The 16089-nt window shown below is 46.9% G+C and overlaps 1 protein-coding gene across 1 annotated transcript; it reads left to right on the top strand.

The window, feature by feature from the left end:
- Positions 1 to 303: 303 nt before the first annotated feature.
- On the top strand, positions 304 to 14234 carry HDAC3 (histone deacetylase 3). Its single transcript, XM_056348157.1, has 15 exons — positions 304 to 422; positions 689 to 771; positions 5492 to 5634; positions 6976 to 7057; positions 7855 to 7911; positions 8007 to 8062; positions 10122 to 10255; positions 10533 to 10613; positions 10702 to 10775; positions 11011 to 11075; positions 11428 to 11517; positions 11635 to 11693; positions 12071 to 12150; positions 12535 to 12692; positions 12978 to 14234. Exons 1-15 carry the CDS (start codon positions 368 to 370, stop codon positions 13045 to 13047), a joined length of 1287 nt encoding a protein of 428 aa, XP_056204132.1. The 5' UTR covers positions 304 to 367; the 3' UTR covers positions 13048 to 14234.
- Positions 14235 to 16089: the final 1855 nt, after the last annotated feature.

The following is a 16089-nucleotide window of genomic DNA, read 5'->3' as shown; positions in this document are numbered from 1 at the left end:
TACAGAAGAGAATCCAGTGGGTGACGGATTACCTGGGAGTAACTGGGGGCAGCTGGGGGACCCTGGTGAGGGGCAGTAGGGGTGACTAGGGACAGCTGAGGCAGATGCAGGGTTATGGGAGAGAATCCAGCAGGCATCTGGGAACAGCTGGGGTGGCTGGGGGCAGCTGGAGGTGACTGGGGGTAGCTGGGGGGTGACTGGGGCAGGCGCTGGGACCGCGGGGACGCCGCCGCGCTGCTGGCCCTGGCCCCGGCCCTCCGGCAAGCCCCGCCCCCGACCGGCGCGCAGGCGGGTGTGAGCTCACGGCGCCGTCGCGGCGTGATGACGTAAGCGGGAGCGCGCGGCGGCGGGTCCCGGCATCTCCGCCATGGCGAAGACCGTGGCCTACTTTTACGACCCGGACGTGGGCAACTTCCACTACGGTGCGGGCTGCGGGGCTGGAGGAGAACCGGGGCGGCGGCGGAGGGGCCGGGCACGGCTCGAGGCGGGTGTACTGCCTAGCCCGGCCCTGGCTGGCCGGAGCGGCGTGGGGCCGGTCCCCTCACGCCGCCGCGGGGCCGAGCGGGCCTGGTAGGGGGGGTCGGCGGTCCCGTCACGGCCCCACGCTGGGCCCGTCCTCGGGGGGGCGAGGCGGGGGGGGGCGGCTGGTGTTGCTCCCCCGGGTGACTCCGTGCCGTTTCCCTTCCAGGAGCGGGGCACCCCATGAAGCCGCATCGCCTGGCCCTGACCCACAGCCTGGTCCTGCACTACGGGCTCTACAAGAAGATGATAGTAAGCGGCACTTCTGGGGCCCGGCGGCGGTCCCCCTGCCAGGCGGTGGGGGAAGAGCAGCTGCAGCTGGTGGCTTCAGGCGAGCCGCTGCCAGGGTGGGGGTTTTAGGCCTTGGCACAAATGAAAGGTGCCAGAGAGCTGTGCGCTTCACTGCAGGCTTCAGTTGTGGCCTCCACGTTAAGACTTGGCCTGTGTTAGTAGGTTCTCAACAGCTTTCTTGCATTGCTGCCTCTCCTTCAGCTCCACTTTTGGCACAGCAGATAACAAAGTTGTTGCAGACAAGGCCTAGAGCAGTCTCGGGCATTCTTATCTGCCTGAGACCCTACCACACCACCCATGGCCGGTTTGAAAAGCACCATTGCTAATTGGCAGTGTCTTGTTCAAACCTGTGCTTACAGCAGCAGGACCACTGGGGACCATGCATGAAATTTCGATGTCTGTAGCCACTTGTAGGAAGGACCCAGTGACCATTGCGGACTGTGTGATCGTAGAGTAGTAAAGCTAAAAAAAAAAAAAATGCCTCAAGAGGCTTGCTCATTCACCTTGATGCTTTAACAGGGTTTACTAATCCTATCTCATACCTGATCAGTCATTGTCCAACCTGCTTTTCAAAACCTTTGTTGCTCAACCAGTTCAAACAACCTAGTCCAGTGCACTCCAGTTCTTACTGTTAAATTTTCTTTTCTGGAAATTTAGCCTATGTAAACCTGATAAAACATGATCAGCGTGTAGCGATAATCAAAAAGAAAACTTAAATCTTATCTTTCAAGAAATGAACTAGGTTTTGGGTAATGGAATATCACCAAACATGTGGTAACCTTCTTCTGAAGTATATTTATTTTACTTGGTGTAAGCAGGATTGAACCAAGCTCCTTTCCCTAGAATCCTTGTTCACTTTTCTGCCTGGTCTTGTGGCACAGAGCAAATGAAAAGCTCTCAGGAGTACAGGGCATATAACAGTGCCTCATGATACAAGATCAAGGTAGGAATGGTAAAGGTCTTCCATAATTCTGCCCCTTTTTGAGATGGTCTTTGCCCATTTTGATGGGCAGAACATGCTACCTGCAGCTGCTGATCATTATGGTGCAACTCATTTTTGTTGGTTTAGTCTTGCTTTTGTTGCAGCAGGGTTGCTTCTGAATGGTTTCGGACTTTTGAGCAATTTAATTCCTAGGCTGACTGGCATGGCTCCAGGTGGTGCTATCTGATCCAGAGGCTGGGTGTAGCTGCAGCCTGTTGTCTCCACAGCCTGTGATTTGTTTGATGTGTCCTGAAGAAGGGCCCCAACCCAGAATGAAAGTGTAGGCTACAGCTCCAGGCATTCTGGTTTTATGTACATATATGTATGTATTTATGTATGTACATATGTGGGCATACAAACACGCATTTACAGTGTCTTTTCTTGGGAATTGCCTTGTTAAAAGAGGTGAAGCGCGCTTCTGTCACAGGCATCATTGTGCATAGCTAGCAGACAGGGAGGGGAGGTGAAAGAAGGGCACAAAACCATCATTGTTGTGACCTGCAGGGAGTGTTAGGACTTTCCCCTGTCCTTCCTCTTCATGCTCATGCATGCCATGTGTGTTCCACCCCGTTCTACAACTGGGCTCTGCTCCTTGTGATGCTCTGTCAACCAGCCGCTTCTCCTGTTGCTCATGAACCTGAACTGGATGACTCTGGAGGTTATTGTGAGGTGTGTGCTCTCAAAATGATTAGGAACTCAGTTGTGGGTTGGTGATTGCAAGGAACTGATAACAGTTGGGATTGTTTTGAGGCTGTGGAGAAGAAAGTGTAATCAACTTGTCTAAGTGATGTTTTCACATCTGCAGTATGCTTTAGGGATAAATCATAAGTTGGTGTGAAAACATGGCAATTGTGCAGAGCTGTCGGACAGAAACGTGTGAATTCCAGTCCCTCTCCAGCTAGATCAGGCACTTCTCCAGACTGTCATTAGCTTCCCAAGTTCCCTCAACACAACCATTAGACATTAAGCAAAACTTCCACTACACCCTCAAAGACTAAATATTTAGGTTTTGTGATACCAAAAAAGCCTTTCTTAAAGGTCACTTCTCAAGCGCTTGAGAATCGGGCAATGTTAAAATCAAAGTTGTATCACTGTGAGCAAAAGAGAAGTATTAGACCAGTGGTTTTAATTGTGGCATGTTTAGTGTCTTCTCCACTATATGGGCAGGACAAGGTGCAACAATCTTGGAAGTTTGGCAGCATTACAGTTTTCCTGCTTTTTATTTTTTAGGGCAGAGACTGAACAGCCAAACCAATGCAAGTGGGGCAGAGGGAAAAGCTAGGTCTTGGCTACTTTGTAGCTGCCCATCGGTGCTGCACAACTGTGTCTTTATCCCTAGCACTGTACAAGTGCCTGGTGTTTGGCATGGGTTCAACATTAAGCTCTTGCACTGCCACCGTATCTGCTTCTGTGGTGAGAGACTTGCAAATTGACTGAAAGTAAATAGAAAATAAGCTGTCCCAAAACTAAAGCACAATGTCAGTTTTTAAAGGAAGGTACTAAAACAGAACAGTGGAACAGTTCCTTGATGCAATATATAAAATTAATGTGATACGTCTAAACATTAGAAAAGCTTCCCTGTGTAATTAATATAATTCCCTAGTAAAATCACATGCAGCCTCAGTGACCTGCTGTTGCACTCGCAGGGGGATGCAGCTGGAGTATACTTGGGGTGCGTGGAATCTTTGCAGAAGCTGTCTTTCAGATTTTTACTGTAAATGTATGAACCTCTATGAATAATTTCCTTAGTTGGCACTTTTCTTGCAGAAACAGCAAAAAGCATATTCTGATGTAACACTTCTATTACTATGTCTGAATTAGGCAGAGCTGTACACTCTGCCACGTTTTCAGTCTTGAAACCCTTCTGTAGAGGTTATATTTTCCACTAGATGCCATCATGAAGCTGAAAACCACAGAGGAAACTTCATCCTGAACAGTCAGTGAGACTGGTAAAGTGATGGGCAAATAAAAGTGGGAATTATGGCCAGTTGTGACTATAAAAAGTCCTGTTAACTGCACTGTGGCTACATCATTATCTGCCCTCTCTACCGCCTCCAAATAAGAGGTCACCGTCCTGTCAGGCAGGGTTTGTCTCTTCACACCTTTCCCAGCTTGTCTGTGGCTGTGGTGCACAAGCGCATGGTGAACCAAGACTCGGCGTTGCTGAAAGAGGAAGGGTTGTCCTGCTGCTCACCTTCCCTGCTCCTCCACTGCATCTTCCCTCTGCCTTTCTTGGCTGTGTCTGGAAGCTGTTGGATCCCTGACACAACCCACTAACTCAGCAAAACCAGGAGAGTTTTCTACAGAGTTGGCTAAACAAGGCAGCTAACAGAGGGGGGGCTGAGTGCCAGAGCTTGCTTAGGGAGGTGGATGGGATTGCTGGGAGCAGGGTGAAGGGTGGAAGGAGGCAGGTTTCTTCTGACAGCAGCTGAGTCTGTCTTGAAGCTTTTGGTCTTCCCCACCGCTCCTTCTCTTTCTAAGTTTTGAATCACATCCCTACATTTTGTTGTCCAAGAGAGCCTCAGGATATCCAGTGAGAGCTATTTCTGTGGTGCGAGCTGCTGCTTCAGTGTTGGTTTTGGTCTTGTTTGATTTTAGTCAATCGTCTGGATTCCTGGGAGATACTGTGCAGAGCCCCTGTGGGGAATAGGCTTTGCCTTCACCCTTAGCAGCTGCACTGATGGCTCGTGCTTGTCAGTTGTCTCATCCTCCTTGTTCGAGTTGTCAGAGACAGTAGCCTCTGAGAAACACCAAAACCCACGCATCCGTGTGGAAAACGCCAGACCACATGCAGACCAGTTCAGGAAAGGAGATGATGGGTTTGTTAGGGTATATTGTGTTTCTGAAAATTAACACATTTCCTGCTTAGCCCAGGAAATGGGCACGTTGGTGCAGTTGCCCTGATAAATTTTCCCTTTGGAGACAAGCCTGTGCATGTTACTATTTTTTTTTGTGTTCCACTTTTTCTATAAAGTGCATGCTTTAATTAAGAAAATTGAGAAACACAAAAAAGTTCTCATATTGATTTCAGTGTAACTGTAATTTCATCTTGCCATGTATATGGTGTTAATTTTTAACTTCCTAAATATAGAGGTATGTGTGTTAAGTGCCAAACTGGCAAACCTGTATTGTCACAAGATCTTTAATTTGAATCCATCCAGTTCCCTGACCATTTTTTTGCTGGCTTTCTGAAGGAAACAAAGCTTATGCAATTCTTCCATCTGTCTGTGAGCTTTCTCTAAATAAATTTGAACCTATCGGCCTATTACAGGCAAATCTGACAGAGGGAAACCACCGCTGTATCAAGATCTTAAAATTGTATGAATGCTGGTGACTGATAAGGGAGTAGTTCCCCCCAGTAAAGAAAAAGCTGTGGTTTGAACTCAGCTGTTTTATTTTGCTAGCTTGCCCAAGGAAGGGGGGTGTGCAGTGGGGGAAGGCAGGCATCAGAGAATGTGGTAAGAGCTGCAGTTATAAGAAGCAGGAAATGGGTTTATGGCTGAAAGAAAAATCAGTAGGAAAGCAGACTTCATGGAGCAATATTGAATTTAAATGAACATGAATATCAGGAAGCCAATGAATTGGAACATTTTCTTTCTATACCTCGTGCATGTTGTTTGTCAATTAGCTGGAGATTTCTTAGAGCCAAAGCAAATGCAAGTTTAGGTGGGAAATAAGTCTTGCCTTTTTCTCTTGAAGGTTTTCAAACCATACCAGGCATCCCAGCATGACATGTGCCGATTCCACTCCGAGGACTACATAGACTTTCTGCAGAGAGTAAGTCCCAACAACATGCAGGGATTTACCAAGAGCCTCAATGCCTTCAACGTGGGTGATGACTGGTGAGTGCTCTGTGTTTCCTGTGAACCCACAGTCAGAAGGGGTGCTCCTGCATTGCTAGTGTCCAGAGAGCTCTTTTAGAGTGTCCCATTTCTTATTGTTTTTAACCAGAACAAGGTGCATGTCCCTCCTGTGTTTATCAGATTACCGGAACCTCCTTGATTCCTTTCCCTTCTCTTTAGATGCTGCAGTCTTCCTTTTTAGATCTGTGTTTAGGCTGTAAGCTTGTTAGGTTAGAGACTGTATCTCCACTTGTTCTTGCAGTGCTGCAGTTCTTGAACATGCTAAGTATCTTAATTGCCTGTCATTTTAGCGTGCATGTTAAATTCAATACAGTGTTGAGAGCCTGATTTTCCAGTAGAACCAAGGAGATACTCATGCTTCTGTACAAAACTACATGAGATCTTGTTGAGAATATTCAATTCCAGTCTTTAATGCTTGTGAGAGATGAAACTTGAAAGAAATGGGTGGAAGGGCTCTGTGGGTGACTGAGGAAATAGCAATATGCCTTCTCTGGTTGAGGATTACAAGGGCTATCAAGAGAGTAAATTGTTCTTATGTATTCTGTGGAGGGGAAAGCTGTAAGTACTAGGAGGGGAGGAGTTATGTTAGCTAGAGAGCAGTGTAATCCATAGAAGGATATTAGTATAGCCTGGTTTTTAAAATACAGGCTGAGAATCAGAAGACTGTTCTCTAACCTTGCTGTTCTGATGATCAGAAACCATCGTCTTCTCAGAACTGAAAGGGGAAATAAAACCCCATGGTCTTTTAAGCTGTGCAAGCTGGTGCCACAGGGGCTCCATGTCCTGTGTTTCTGTACTCTCCCAGTGCCTGGGCTGGCTCTGCGTGGTGGGATGGATCAGACCTTAGCACTGTCTTAAGAGCAGCATTCATCTCCGGTTGCAGTACAGCATGCGTGTGGAAGCCCTGTGGCTGGGATCTTCCAGATACAGCCAGGGAGGAGGTAGTGCAGGAGCAGAGCAGTCCTCTCCTCTCCTGATGCAGTGTCTCACATCATGTCCTGGCTCTGGGCACATGTCAGCAAGGCAGATGCTGGCAGACACTGTGAGCAGGGGAGCCTTTTCAGGGCAAGCTTGGAAGCTTTGGCAATCTTTATCAAATTCACTGAGTTTCCCATTGTGTTTGCAGCCAAATTGCTCGCCTGCTGGTACTTGGTGTGTTACAAGCAGGGTCAGAATGATCCCAAATTAACTCTTTCACAGAGAATGAGTTTTGATCTTGCTCAGGTAATGTCCCTGGACAGTTTTATTCCTGGCTTTGTTCTGGAGAAACAGGGAGGAATGAGATTATGTTCTGTGTTTGAATCGTGGTTTCTTTTTCAGTCCAGTGTTTCCAGGCCTCTTTGAATTCTGCTCTCGCTATACTGGGGCCTCCCTGCAGGGAGCAACACAGCTGAACAACAAGGTAACTGAGCTGATGCACTTATCTTTTGAAACACAGGAATAAGCCAACTGGTTTTCAATTTAAGGAGAACCTCATGGATTTGTTTTGTAAAACAGCATAACAAGCACTGCTGTGTTGGGGCATAAATACCTAGTGCTGTAGGACTGTTAAGCTTGAGACCATTCCTGTCCTGTCGGAGGCAACCATTTAGTAGATGTTTAATCCAGAAGGAGTCAGAGGATACTAATGCTGCACATACTAAAATCACAAACTGCTCTTAGTGCTGTAGAACAAACCTGGGGTCTTCAGTGAAACTGGCTGCTGGGAGACCTCGAGAGTGCTGCTAGGTCTGTGCTATGGAAATGCACTGAATAAGACCATGCAGAAGGTCTGAAGAGAAGGGTCCCTTGGGAGAGTATATATATATTAAAAAAAAAAAGTACAAAGATTTGAGTCTTTTAGAGACCTGAGAAGGGTCTAATGGGTGTAAAGAACAAGTGCAGGAACAAAGTGTATATGCCAGGTGCTCTGCCTGCTGCTGGCTGGAGGGGAGGCAGTGGTAGTGGGAGGTAATCTTTTCTGATCTAATGGAGAATATAAAGCACAGGACTAATCCAGTATGGGCCTAATGTAACCAAAACTGTTGTCTGGGCTAACAACCAAGATGGAGCTTTGGAAAGGCCTCCGTAGGAGAAGGAAAGGCTAGAAGGGTGTTTGTGGGCCACAGCACTGGCCAGGTTGAAGTGGGTGCAGCGAGGAAGTGGGTGCAAGGTTGTTGTTACTATGTTGTCACCTTTAACTTATCTTTACTTTCTTAGATCTGTGATATTGCAATAAACTGGGCAGGGGGCCTGCATCATGCCAAAAAGTTTGAGGTAATGAGGCAAATCTGTGCATTCCTCTGTCTTTTTGAGGCCCAGGCTCTTGTGTTGATCTCATTCTAATCTGGTTGGTTTTCTCTGTCTTACAGGCTTCTGGGTTTTGTTACGTTAACGACATAGTTATTGGCATCCTGGAGCTGCTCAAGTAAGGGCATGGAGCAAATGCAGTACTGTCCTGACTGGCGTGTGATTTCCCTCTGCTGCTTCTGTTCTCTCTGTCTGTTTCCCCTGCTTTGTTTGCCATTTTAGAGTCTGGGAAAGCCAACAACTAGATTTTTGTCCTGGCCTCCTCTTCAGGCACAAGAAGGGGGACTTGAGAATTGCATTATCTGATTCCAGTTTGTTGCATGCAGCTTAAGGGATACAGAAGAGTTCTTCAACTCCATTTCTCATCCATCTGTGAAATATTAATTTCAGGGTCTTCTGAGACTCGGTGTTTTTGCCACAGTGAGCCTTTTGTAAGTAAATACAAACTATGGCTCACTGGAAACAGTTAAATGACTCGAATCTTTCCTGATTTGCTTGAGTGGCTTAAGAACAGAATTTGAACAACACATGGATGATCAAAGGACACTTTTCTTTGAGTAGAAGAGAGACATAATTTTTTTCTTTTTAGAAAATGAAAAATAAATTCAGATTGGAAGGAAGAGTTACAGAAATACCTTCCGTTTTTTGGATCGGTTTTGGGGTTGGGCATTTTTTTTTTTTTTTGTATTCTCACATGCCTGCCTTGTCACTGAATCTGAGACAAGATGTTATGAAATTATAAAAAGGTTTGTGGCTGACTGCACAACAGTTTCATGACTGGTGGCAAGCTTACGCACTCTCAAAGTCAGATTTACAGGATTTACTGGGGTTTCTTGTACTTCCTTTCCCTCTGCCAGTCTTCCCTGCTCTGTGTTTGGAACCTCAGGTCTTCATTGTGTATCTCTGCACATGCCGTCATGTCGTCTTGCATGAGTCCCATATGCCAGAGGCTTCAAATACAGCCCAGTAACCCCTCATGAGAGATTTTAATATGTCCCTATTCTTTTATTTCCTGTTTTCAGAAACCGTTTCTGCAGCAGGTGGCTGCATACTTGAGATTTCTTCCTACCATGGGAGTACTGTGGTGCCTCTAACTCTTAGACAATCACTTTCTCCATTTACCAGTGTGCAAGGGCTGCATGTACACATCCCCTTTTTTTCCTTGCAGTCATTTGTCTGCAGGATTAATAATCTGGACTGTTTTAAAATAGTTTGTCTCTCTTCAGAGACTGAGGCAAAGTACTGGTCTACTAATCAGCATGGGTCAGTATCTTCAACCAGTTTGATCAGGTTGCTGCAGACACGCTTAAAGCCATGGTTCCAAGTCAGATGGCACAAACCACGTCCTCCTCTTCTCTGTTTCGATGCTGTTTTGCTTTTCAGGTCCCTCCCTAGTCCCCTAGGGTTTCAGCATGGATGCCAGATCCCCCGTTCTTTGGAGATTTACCAGATGCTGTATTTCCCTATGAAAAGCTGGAGGAGTTCTCTCCAGCCACCCAGACAGCTCTAGGGCCTGGCAGACAGGGGTAGCTTAGGGCCATGTCTCCAGTGCTCAACAGCACATGAACTTTGATCATTACCCCAGTGAATTTACTTGTGATGATATCCCCTTCTTTACCCTCTGTCTCTGTGACCCAGCAGACTTCTCCAGTAAATTTAGTCCAGGCTGGTGGTTTTGGTGCTAGCCAGCTGGGACAGTGCTGCCAGTACTCTGGCACATGAAGGAAGTAAGTTTTCCTACCTCCTCCTTGGCTAGCTTACCTTTCATTTCCTGATATGATTAAAAATAGTTGGAGCTCTTAAAGATTAATGGCATGTTTGTAGAGGAAACAAACCCCCCAATTTTCTAACACCCTGGGTGGTTAAAATAGGTTACCTTCATCATGTGCTTTCAAAGACATTTCTGGCCCTATCTAAAACTTTATTCTAGTATCTATTTCAAGCACATCAGAAGAAAATGTTTTAGTTGTGGAGTGTGTTTGAGTGTATATGAATGCCTCATATCTAAACTATTTGATATGCCTCAGATGGGACAGGCAAGTTCTTTTGGCAAGTGGACTTGCAGGTAGGTGTCAGTGGTGGTTTTCAGAGCACCAGGTGATACTGAGGCATGTGGGGGATAGTGAGGTTGGGTATGGTGCAGACACTAATGCTGGTTTTCCTCATATATTCAACAGGTATCATCCACGCGTTCTGTACATTGATATTGATATCCATCATGGAGATGGTGTGCAGGAGGCTTTCTACTTGACGGACCGTGTCATGACAGTGTCCTTTCACAAATATGGGAACTATTTCTTTCCTGGTACAGGTATGTATTTTCCCTTGTAGTGTGAACCTGGCCTTGCTTCAGAATCCTTTGAAAGCTCTGCTGGAGTGTAAAAGTGTGAAATCATGAAATCAAAGCTTCAGGGAGAAATGGTGAAGAAAGGGCTTGGAAAATCAACTAGAGGGTAACAGGAGTGTAGTTATTTGTAAGAAAAAGGGATCCTAGCTAGGTTAAGAGATCTCAACCCAGACCAGATTTGGCCTTTCCACACCTCTGAAGTCTCAGAGCTGTTGTGATTCTCCTGTCTTTCCCTGGCCAGGTGACATGTATGAAGTTGGTGCAGAGAGCGGTCGTTACTACTGTCTCAACGTGCCTCTACGAGATGGCATTGATGACCAAAGTAGGTGTTGCATGGCATTTCCCCTTGCCCAGGCATTTGCTAGTCCTCCTGCTCCAGAGCCATGACAAATCTGCCTTTCTCTCCAAAGGTTATAAACACCTCTTCCAGCCAGTCATTAACCAGGTGGTAGATTACTATCAGCCCACCTGCATAGTACTGCAGGTAAGAAAGCAAGCCTCTGCGTATGTCCATCCCTTTCAGAGGCTGTAGGTTGGAGGGGGCTGCTATCAACATGTTACCTTCTGTTCCCGGGGAATCGGGGTTGGTGTGTCCTAGCTGAGCTGCTGTCTGTACCCTCTGGTGAATGAGGATGGCCAGGGGTGGGGGGACACTGATACATGTCTGGAAAGCAGTGCCTCAGTGTCAGAAATTCAGCCGTTCTTTTTCTCTTCCCCAGTGTGGTGCTGATTCTCTCGGTTGTGACCGTTTGGGTTGTTTTAACCTCAGTATAAGAGGACATGGGTAAGTACAGCGGGGCTGGGGCAGAGCAGTTTGTTGAAAGACCATCCTTTAGTCTGAAGGGCTCTAATGTCTCCTCTGCTGTGAGGCTTGAGCTTTGGCCTTCAGCAGCACCAGCAATTTTTTGGGTTTTTTAACACTTGTGTGACAGGAGGAGATCTCAGAATGAGCTTTGTACAAGGCACTGCAGAGCAGGTGGTTCACAGAGTAGCATGTTGTTCTGGCTCCCTTGGTGGAAGCCCTGAACTCCAGGTGTATCCAGCCATGGTGGTGCTTGAGCGCACAGCAGCGTTTCTGACACATGAATGTGTGCTGCAGTTAACAGCTTTGGCATTTTTTTGTTTGGGGTTTCTAGAGAGTGTGTGGAGTATGTTAAGAGCTTCAACATCCCCTTGCTGGTACTGGGAGGAGGTGGTTACACAGTCCGCAACGTGGCACGATGCTGGTGAGTCTCTTCTCTGCTTGTTGAACGTCACTGACTCAGCAGTTGCCTGTGGGCTTTGTCCCTGCGTGCACTGTGTGATTTTCTCTGGACTGAGCTCATCTTATTCCATGTTTTCAGGACTTACGAAACATCATTGCTTGTAGATGAAGCAATTAGCGAAGAGCTCCCGTACAGCGGTAAGTTGGAATTCCATTTTTTCCTCATTAGCTGAGCTAAAGTATTTGTTATATCAACTGAAGGATTAACACTTCTATTTCTGATCTTAGAGATGGCCTTAGTCCTCTCCTGCCACCCACTTGTAGACTTTGCTGGGCAGACACACTCTTACTGTGTCATGTATCATTTCATTTGGATCATTTTCTATTCAGTGACGTGAGCGTTAGTTTTGCTTGCCCTGTTTCATATAATTCCCTGTGGTTGCAGAGATGTACATCACTCTGTTTTTTAGGGTCTGGTCACTTCTAGCGTGGTGAGAGAGCAAGCTCTGCTCTGCAGAGCAATCTGGGCTGGCTCCCTCGTCTCTCTGCTGTAACTCTGGCTCATTCCATTACAGAGTACTTTGAATACTTTGCTCCAGACTTCACCCTTCATCCTGACGTCAGTACAAGGATTGAAAATCAGAACTCCAGGCAGGTGAGTGCTTGCAGCCTTATTACAGTATCACCAATGTACTTCCAAAACCCTGTGGTTGATGCTCTCTCCTGTGAAACGAAGTAGAGTGCAGGCAAGGAATTCTTGCGGGGCAGAAAACTGGCAAAAGAAAGCAGAACCTTTCCTCTGGGGTGTCAGTCTCATAGCATTTGAGAACCTTGCTGCATTGTTTTACTGGTTTCTGTGTGAGTTTCATTGATGGAATGAACTCTCCTACCTCCTCTGCTCTGATAAATAGCTTTTTGCACAAACTTGTTTCTCATAGCCACCACATAGATGATGCAGGCAGGTAGCAGTGCTAACAGTTGTAACTCTATGTAGACTGCCAGATCTCACTGTGGCGATCCCTCTGTTTTTTCCATGTAGTACTTGGATCAGATCAGGCAGACGATATTTGAGAATCTGAAAATGCTGAACCATGCTCCCAGTGTGCAGATCCATGATGTCCCTTCTGACTTGCTCAGCTACGATCGCACTGATGAGCCTGATCCAGAGGAAAGAGGCTCTGAGGAAAACTACAGCAGGTACCAGATCTTGTTCTGGAGAAACGGGCTTCAGTTTCTGTCCCTGCCAGGATGGGCAGATCATATACTAGAGACCATCTGTTTCCTAGAACAGATACCAAGTCACTTCTGAGTCTGGTTTTATCCAGGGAGCGCCTCTCTAGAAATGTGTGGTCTCCTCACGTAATAGTTCATGGGGTGTTTGATTGCAGGGCATCTTCTGACTAGCGGTGTGACCTAGGCGTTCTTCTCTGGCCATGAGGGTGCCAGGGCTCTTCTCACTGATGGTGATTGTCTTTCCCCCAGGCCAGAAGCTGCCAACGAGTTTTATGATGGTGACCACGATAACGACAAAGAGAGTGACGTTGAGATCTGAGGGCTCTGGTGTGGGGCTCTGGACTGTGGGGGGTCCCACATTGGACATGGGTGCTTGGAGCAGGTAACTGGGCCATGCAGGAGCCACTTAGCCCTCCCTTCGTATCTGATTGCATGTGGTGGCAGCAGAAACAACACCACTGCAGGCTTCTACTACTTGGAGAGGCAGAGAGCAGTAAAATGTGTTCCTTGCTTTCCACCACGTGTCATGGTTCCAGCTGGGTTCCAACTCTGGGAAATGGAAATTGGAAGTAGCGCTCAAATCTGTGCTGTGCACTGGCTGGCAGCTGTGCAGCTGCCTTCAGAGGCTGACCTGTGCTGGTTTGTTCACCTGTAACTCCTGTGCAGGCTTCTGCCAGCAAGGTGGGAGCTGGAGCAGTTGTGCCTACAATCTCTGCCTCTCTTCAGCAGCAACACCTGATACATCCTGCTCTCCCTGGCCCTCCACTCAGGTACCCAGTCAACTGCCCTCTGAAGCCTGCACTGAGAGTTGCTTCCTGATGTCTCTTCTAACCATCTGATGCTCCACAGCTCAAGAAAAACTACTCGAGAAGACAAGGCCAGTTGTGGGATAGCAGTCAGGAATGTCCCTGGAGCAGGGAGCATCTTGATGGAGCAGGATGGAAGAATGTATGCAAAGCATAGTCTTGTTCTTTCCCCCCACTACTCAGTTTTGCGTTCACAAGAGTACTGCAAACACTTTGCCAAGTTGGACCTAACTTCCCTGTTTTCTTTATTCTTCAAGAGGCTAAAATCACTGTGGAACAGAGGTTTGGCTGCCAAGGTCAGTAAATAGTGTGTCTTGCACCTCTAATATAGCTTCCAGCTGTGTTTTCCAAGTTCACACATGGTCCTTCTATGTGTTAGCAAGAGATTGAGACTGCTTGCTCGGAGTGGAAGCCATTCCCTCTTGACTGTGCCCAGGAGACATCGCTCTGCTCGTGGTTGAGGGAAGCTGCTTCCTCCCAAGTCCTGTCATCTTGCCCTCACACAGCAGATTTCTCTCAGCTGTCTCTCAAATCCCAGACTTTGCTGCTCCTCCTCCAGTTATCACCTGGTACCTGTCATGGTTTGGAGTGTGCCATTTGGGGAGGCGGGAGGGGTTTAGCCTCTGACTGTCTGTACTGTTCTGTTTGTTTACTGATGTCTTTAAACATTAAATGAAGAGGCAGTATTTTTCTTACCTGACCTGTTCTGTTGTTCGTCTGTTTAATACTCACACCTTTTTGGCTCCTGTACTCCCAAGGACTGAGAACATGCTTATCATCCCTGGCAGGGTAGCATCCTCTGCCGTCTGAATGGAGGGCATTCAGCTCCTCAGAGTATATGCTGGTGAGTTTTCAACATCAGTGCACAATGAGGAGAGTACCCTGAATTGCCTCACAACAGGGCAGGTGGGCTGGTGGACACTCTTGCTTCTGCCTGTGAGTCCAGTAAAAGCTTTGCAGGAAGCTGCAGAGCTGATTCAAAAACCTTAACCTGCATTTGTTTTAAATACCGTGGTTTCTTTGAGTTGCAGTTTCTGTAAGAGCCTGCTCTTTGCAGTCTCACTTTCCTAAAGGCCTTGTTGGTGACTGGTTTTTAGTTCATGTAACTCCAGTGTGAAGCAGACAGTAAGTCAATGTTACTCCTGCTAGGTGCCCAGAGAAATAAGTTACGGTAGAATTAGACTAGGTGTGGAGAGTGGTGATCAAAGGTATAGCACAGCTCCTATATGAGGAATAACTCCATGGATGAGGATCCATCAGCTGGGGAGAGAACTGAGCTGGGAAAGAAAGAAGCCGTAAGGTTTATAGAATCAGGAGTGTTGAACACAGTTTCTCCAACTGTTACATATTAAAGGAGCATCAAATGAAACTACCAAGGGGTCAACCCAAAAGGAAGAGGTCGCTTTGCACACATCTAGTTGAGCCATACAAGCTTTTTAATGTGGCCATGAACGTGGCTTCCAAAAGGGATTGGAATGGGGGATGGAATTTCAGGTTTGTTAATACAAAGACACTCCTGGGTGCAAATTGTGGGTGACTGGGTGCATGCTCTGGAGAAACACTGTTGTGTACTTACTCTGTGCTTGTACCATTCCTACATTTATTATTTGGCCACGGCAGAGTGGACACTGGGCTAGGTGGACCTTACTCTGACCCCTCTTTGGTCAGCTGTATTTGTTTCTAGTATTCTGTAGCCCATAAAATGTTCTTTACAAAGTAGAAGACAGAAAATGCTGCTCCATTGACTAGCTGGACTTCTGAAAAAAAGTGTTTGTGCCCCAGTAGAAAGGAGATGTGTTTTATTCTGGCTTACCATCTCACCTGGTGTCAGACAGCTGGCTTGTTGCCTCTGCTTCTGTCATCACCCTCTGCAGCAAAACTGATTACAGGAGGAATCCAGGCTCCCACCTTGGGTAGCAGGAAGTGTTGGCTTTTGAAAAATAAAATAATTCCCTCTTTAAATTCTTTCTTACGTATGAAGGTGGGAATGCCCTTGCCTTGCAAACCTCACAGCACTGTCCAGGCTTTCTCTTTTCAGAGCACTGCTCAGTCCTGCATTTTGAAATAGGGCTGGAAACTGGGATTATCGTCTTACCTGGGTTTCTAAGGGTGGATTTGTTTTCCTTGATTTGGGAAAATGGCTAAGAAAACAGGTTCAGTCTGTAGAGATACTCTTTTTTTTCCCCACTGTTGTATTTTCCCACTGGAGCAGAGCTATTAAAAATAAGAAACCGCACTACACTTGCTATCTGATATTGCAGGGCTACTGGAGCTGCATTAGACCAGCATTTATCCCTGGCCTTGGCCAGTCATGGACACAGTGCCAGGGTGAGCCCAGGGCGAGCCCTGCACCCGCCTCCGTGTCCCAGGTAAGGTGGCAAACCTGCACCTCCTGCCTGCTGGGTGGCAAGATGGAGCCGGCGCCGGACGACTGCTAGGGTGTTCCTTAAAACAGGATGGGCTGGCAGTGACTGAAATTAAGTGAGGCCTGATTTAATTATCTGTAGGAAACGTTTGAGGACATACCCTTGCACATCACAGAAGCATCATCGGCA

The sequence above is a fragment of the Falco biarmicus genome, chromosome 8 (genome assembly GCF_023638135.1).
Source record: "Falco biarmicus isolate bFalBia1 chromosome 8, bFalBia1.pri, whole genome shotgun sequence".
Classification (NCBI taxonomy): Eukaryota; Metazoa; Chordata; class Aves; order Falconiformes; family Falconidae; genus Falco; species Falco biarmicus.
The sequence above is the reverse complement of the archived record's forward strand: the minus strand, read 5'-3'. Positions and strand labels throughout refer to the sequence as shown.

What these genes read in the sequence shown, in the direction of transcription:
- HDAC3 (XM_056348157.1), top strand. Translation starts at nt 368, where the DNA reads ATGGCGAAGACCGTGGCCTACTTTTACGACCCGGACGTGGGCAACTTC. An exon ending in GGCTCTACAAGAAGATGATA is followed by an intron (nt 772 to 5,491) that starts GTAAGCGGCACT and finishes TTTCTCTTGAAG; the next exon opens with GTTTTCAAACCATACCAGGC. An exon ending in AAAATCAGAACTCCAGGCAG is followed by an intron (nt 12,151 to 12,534) that starts GTGAGTGCTTGC and finishes TTTTCCATGTAG; the next exon opens with TACTTGGATCAGATCAGGCA.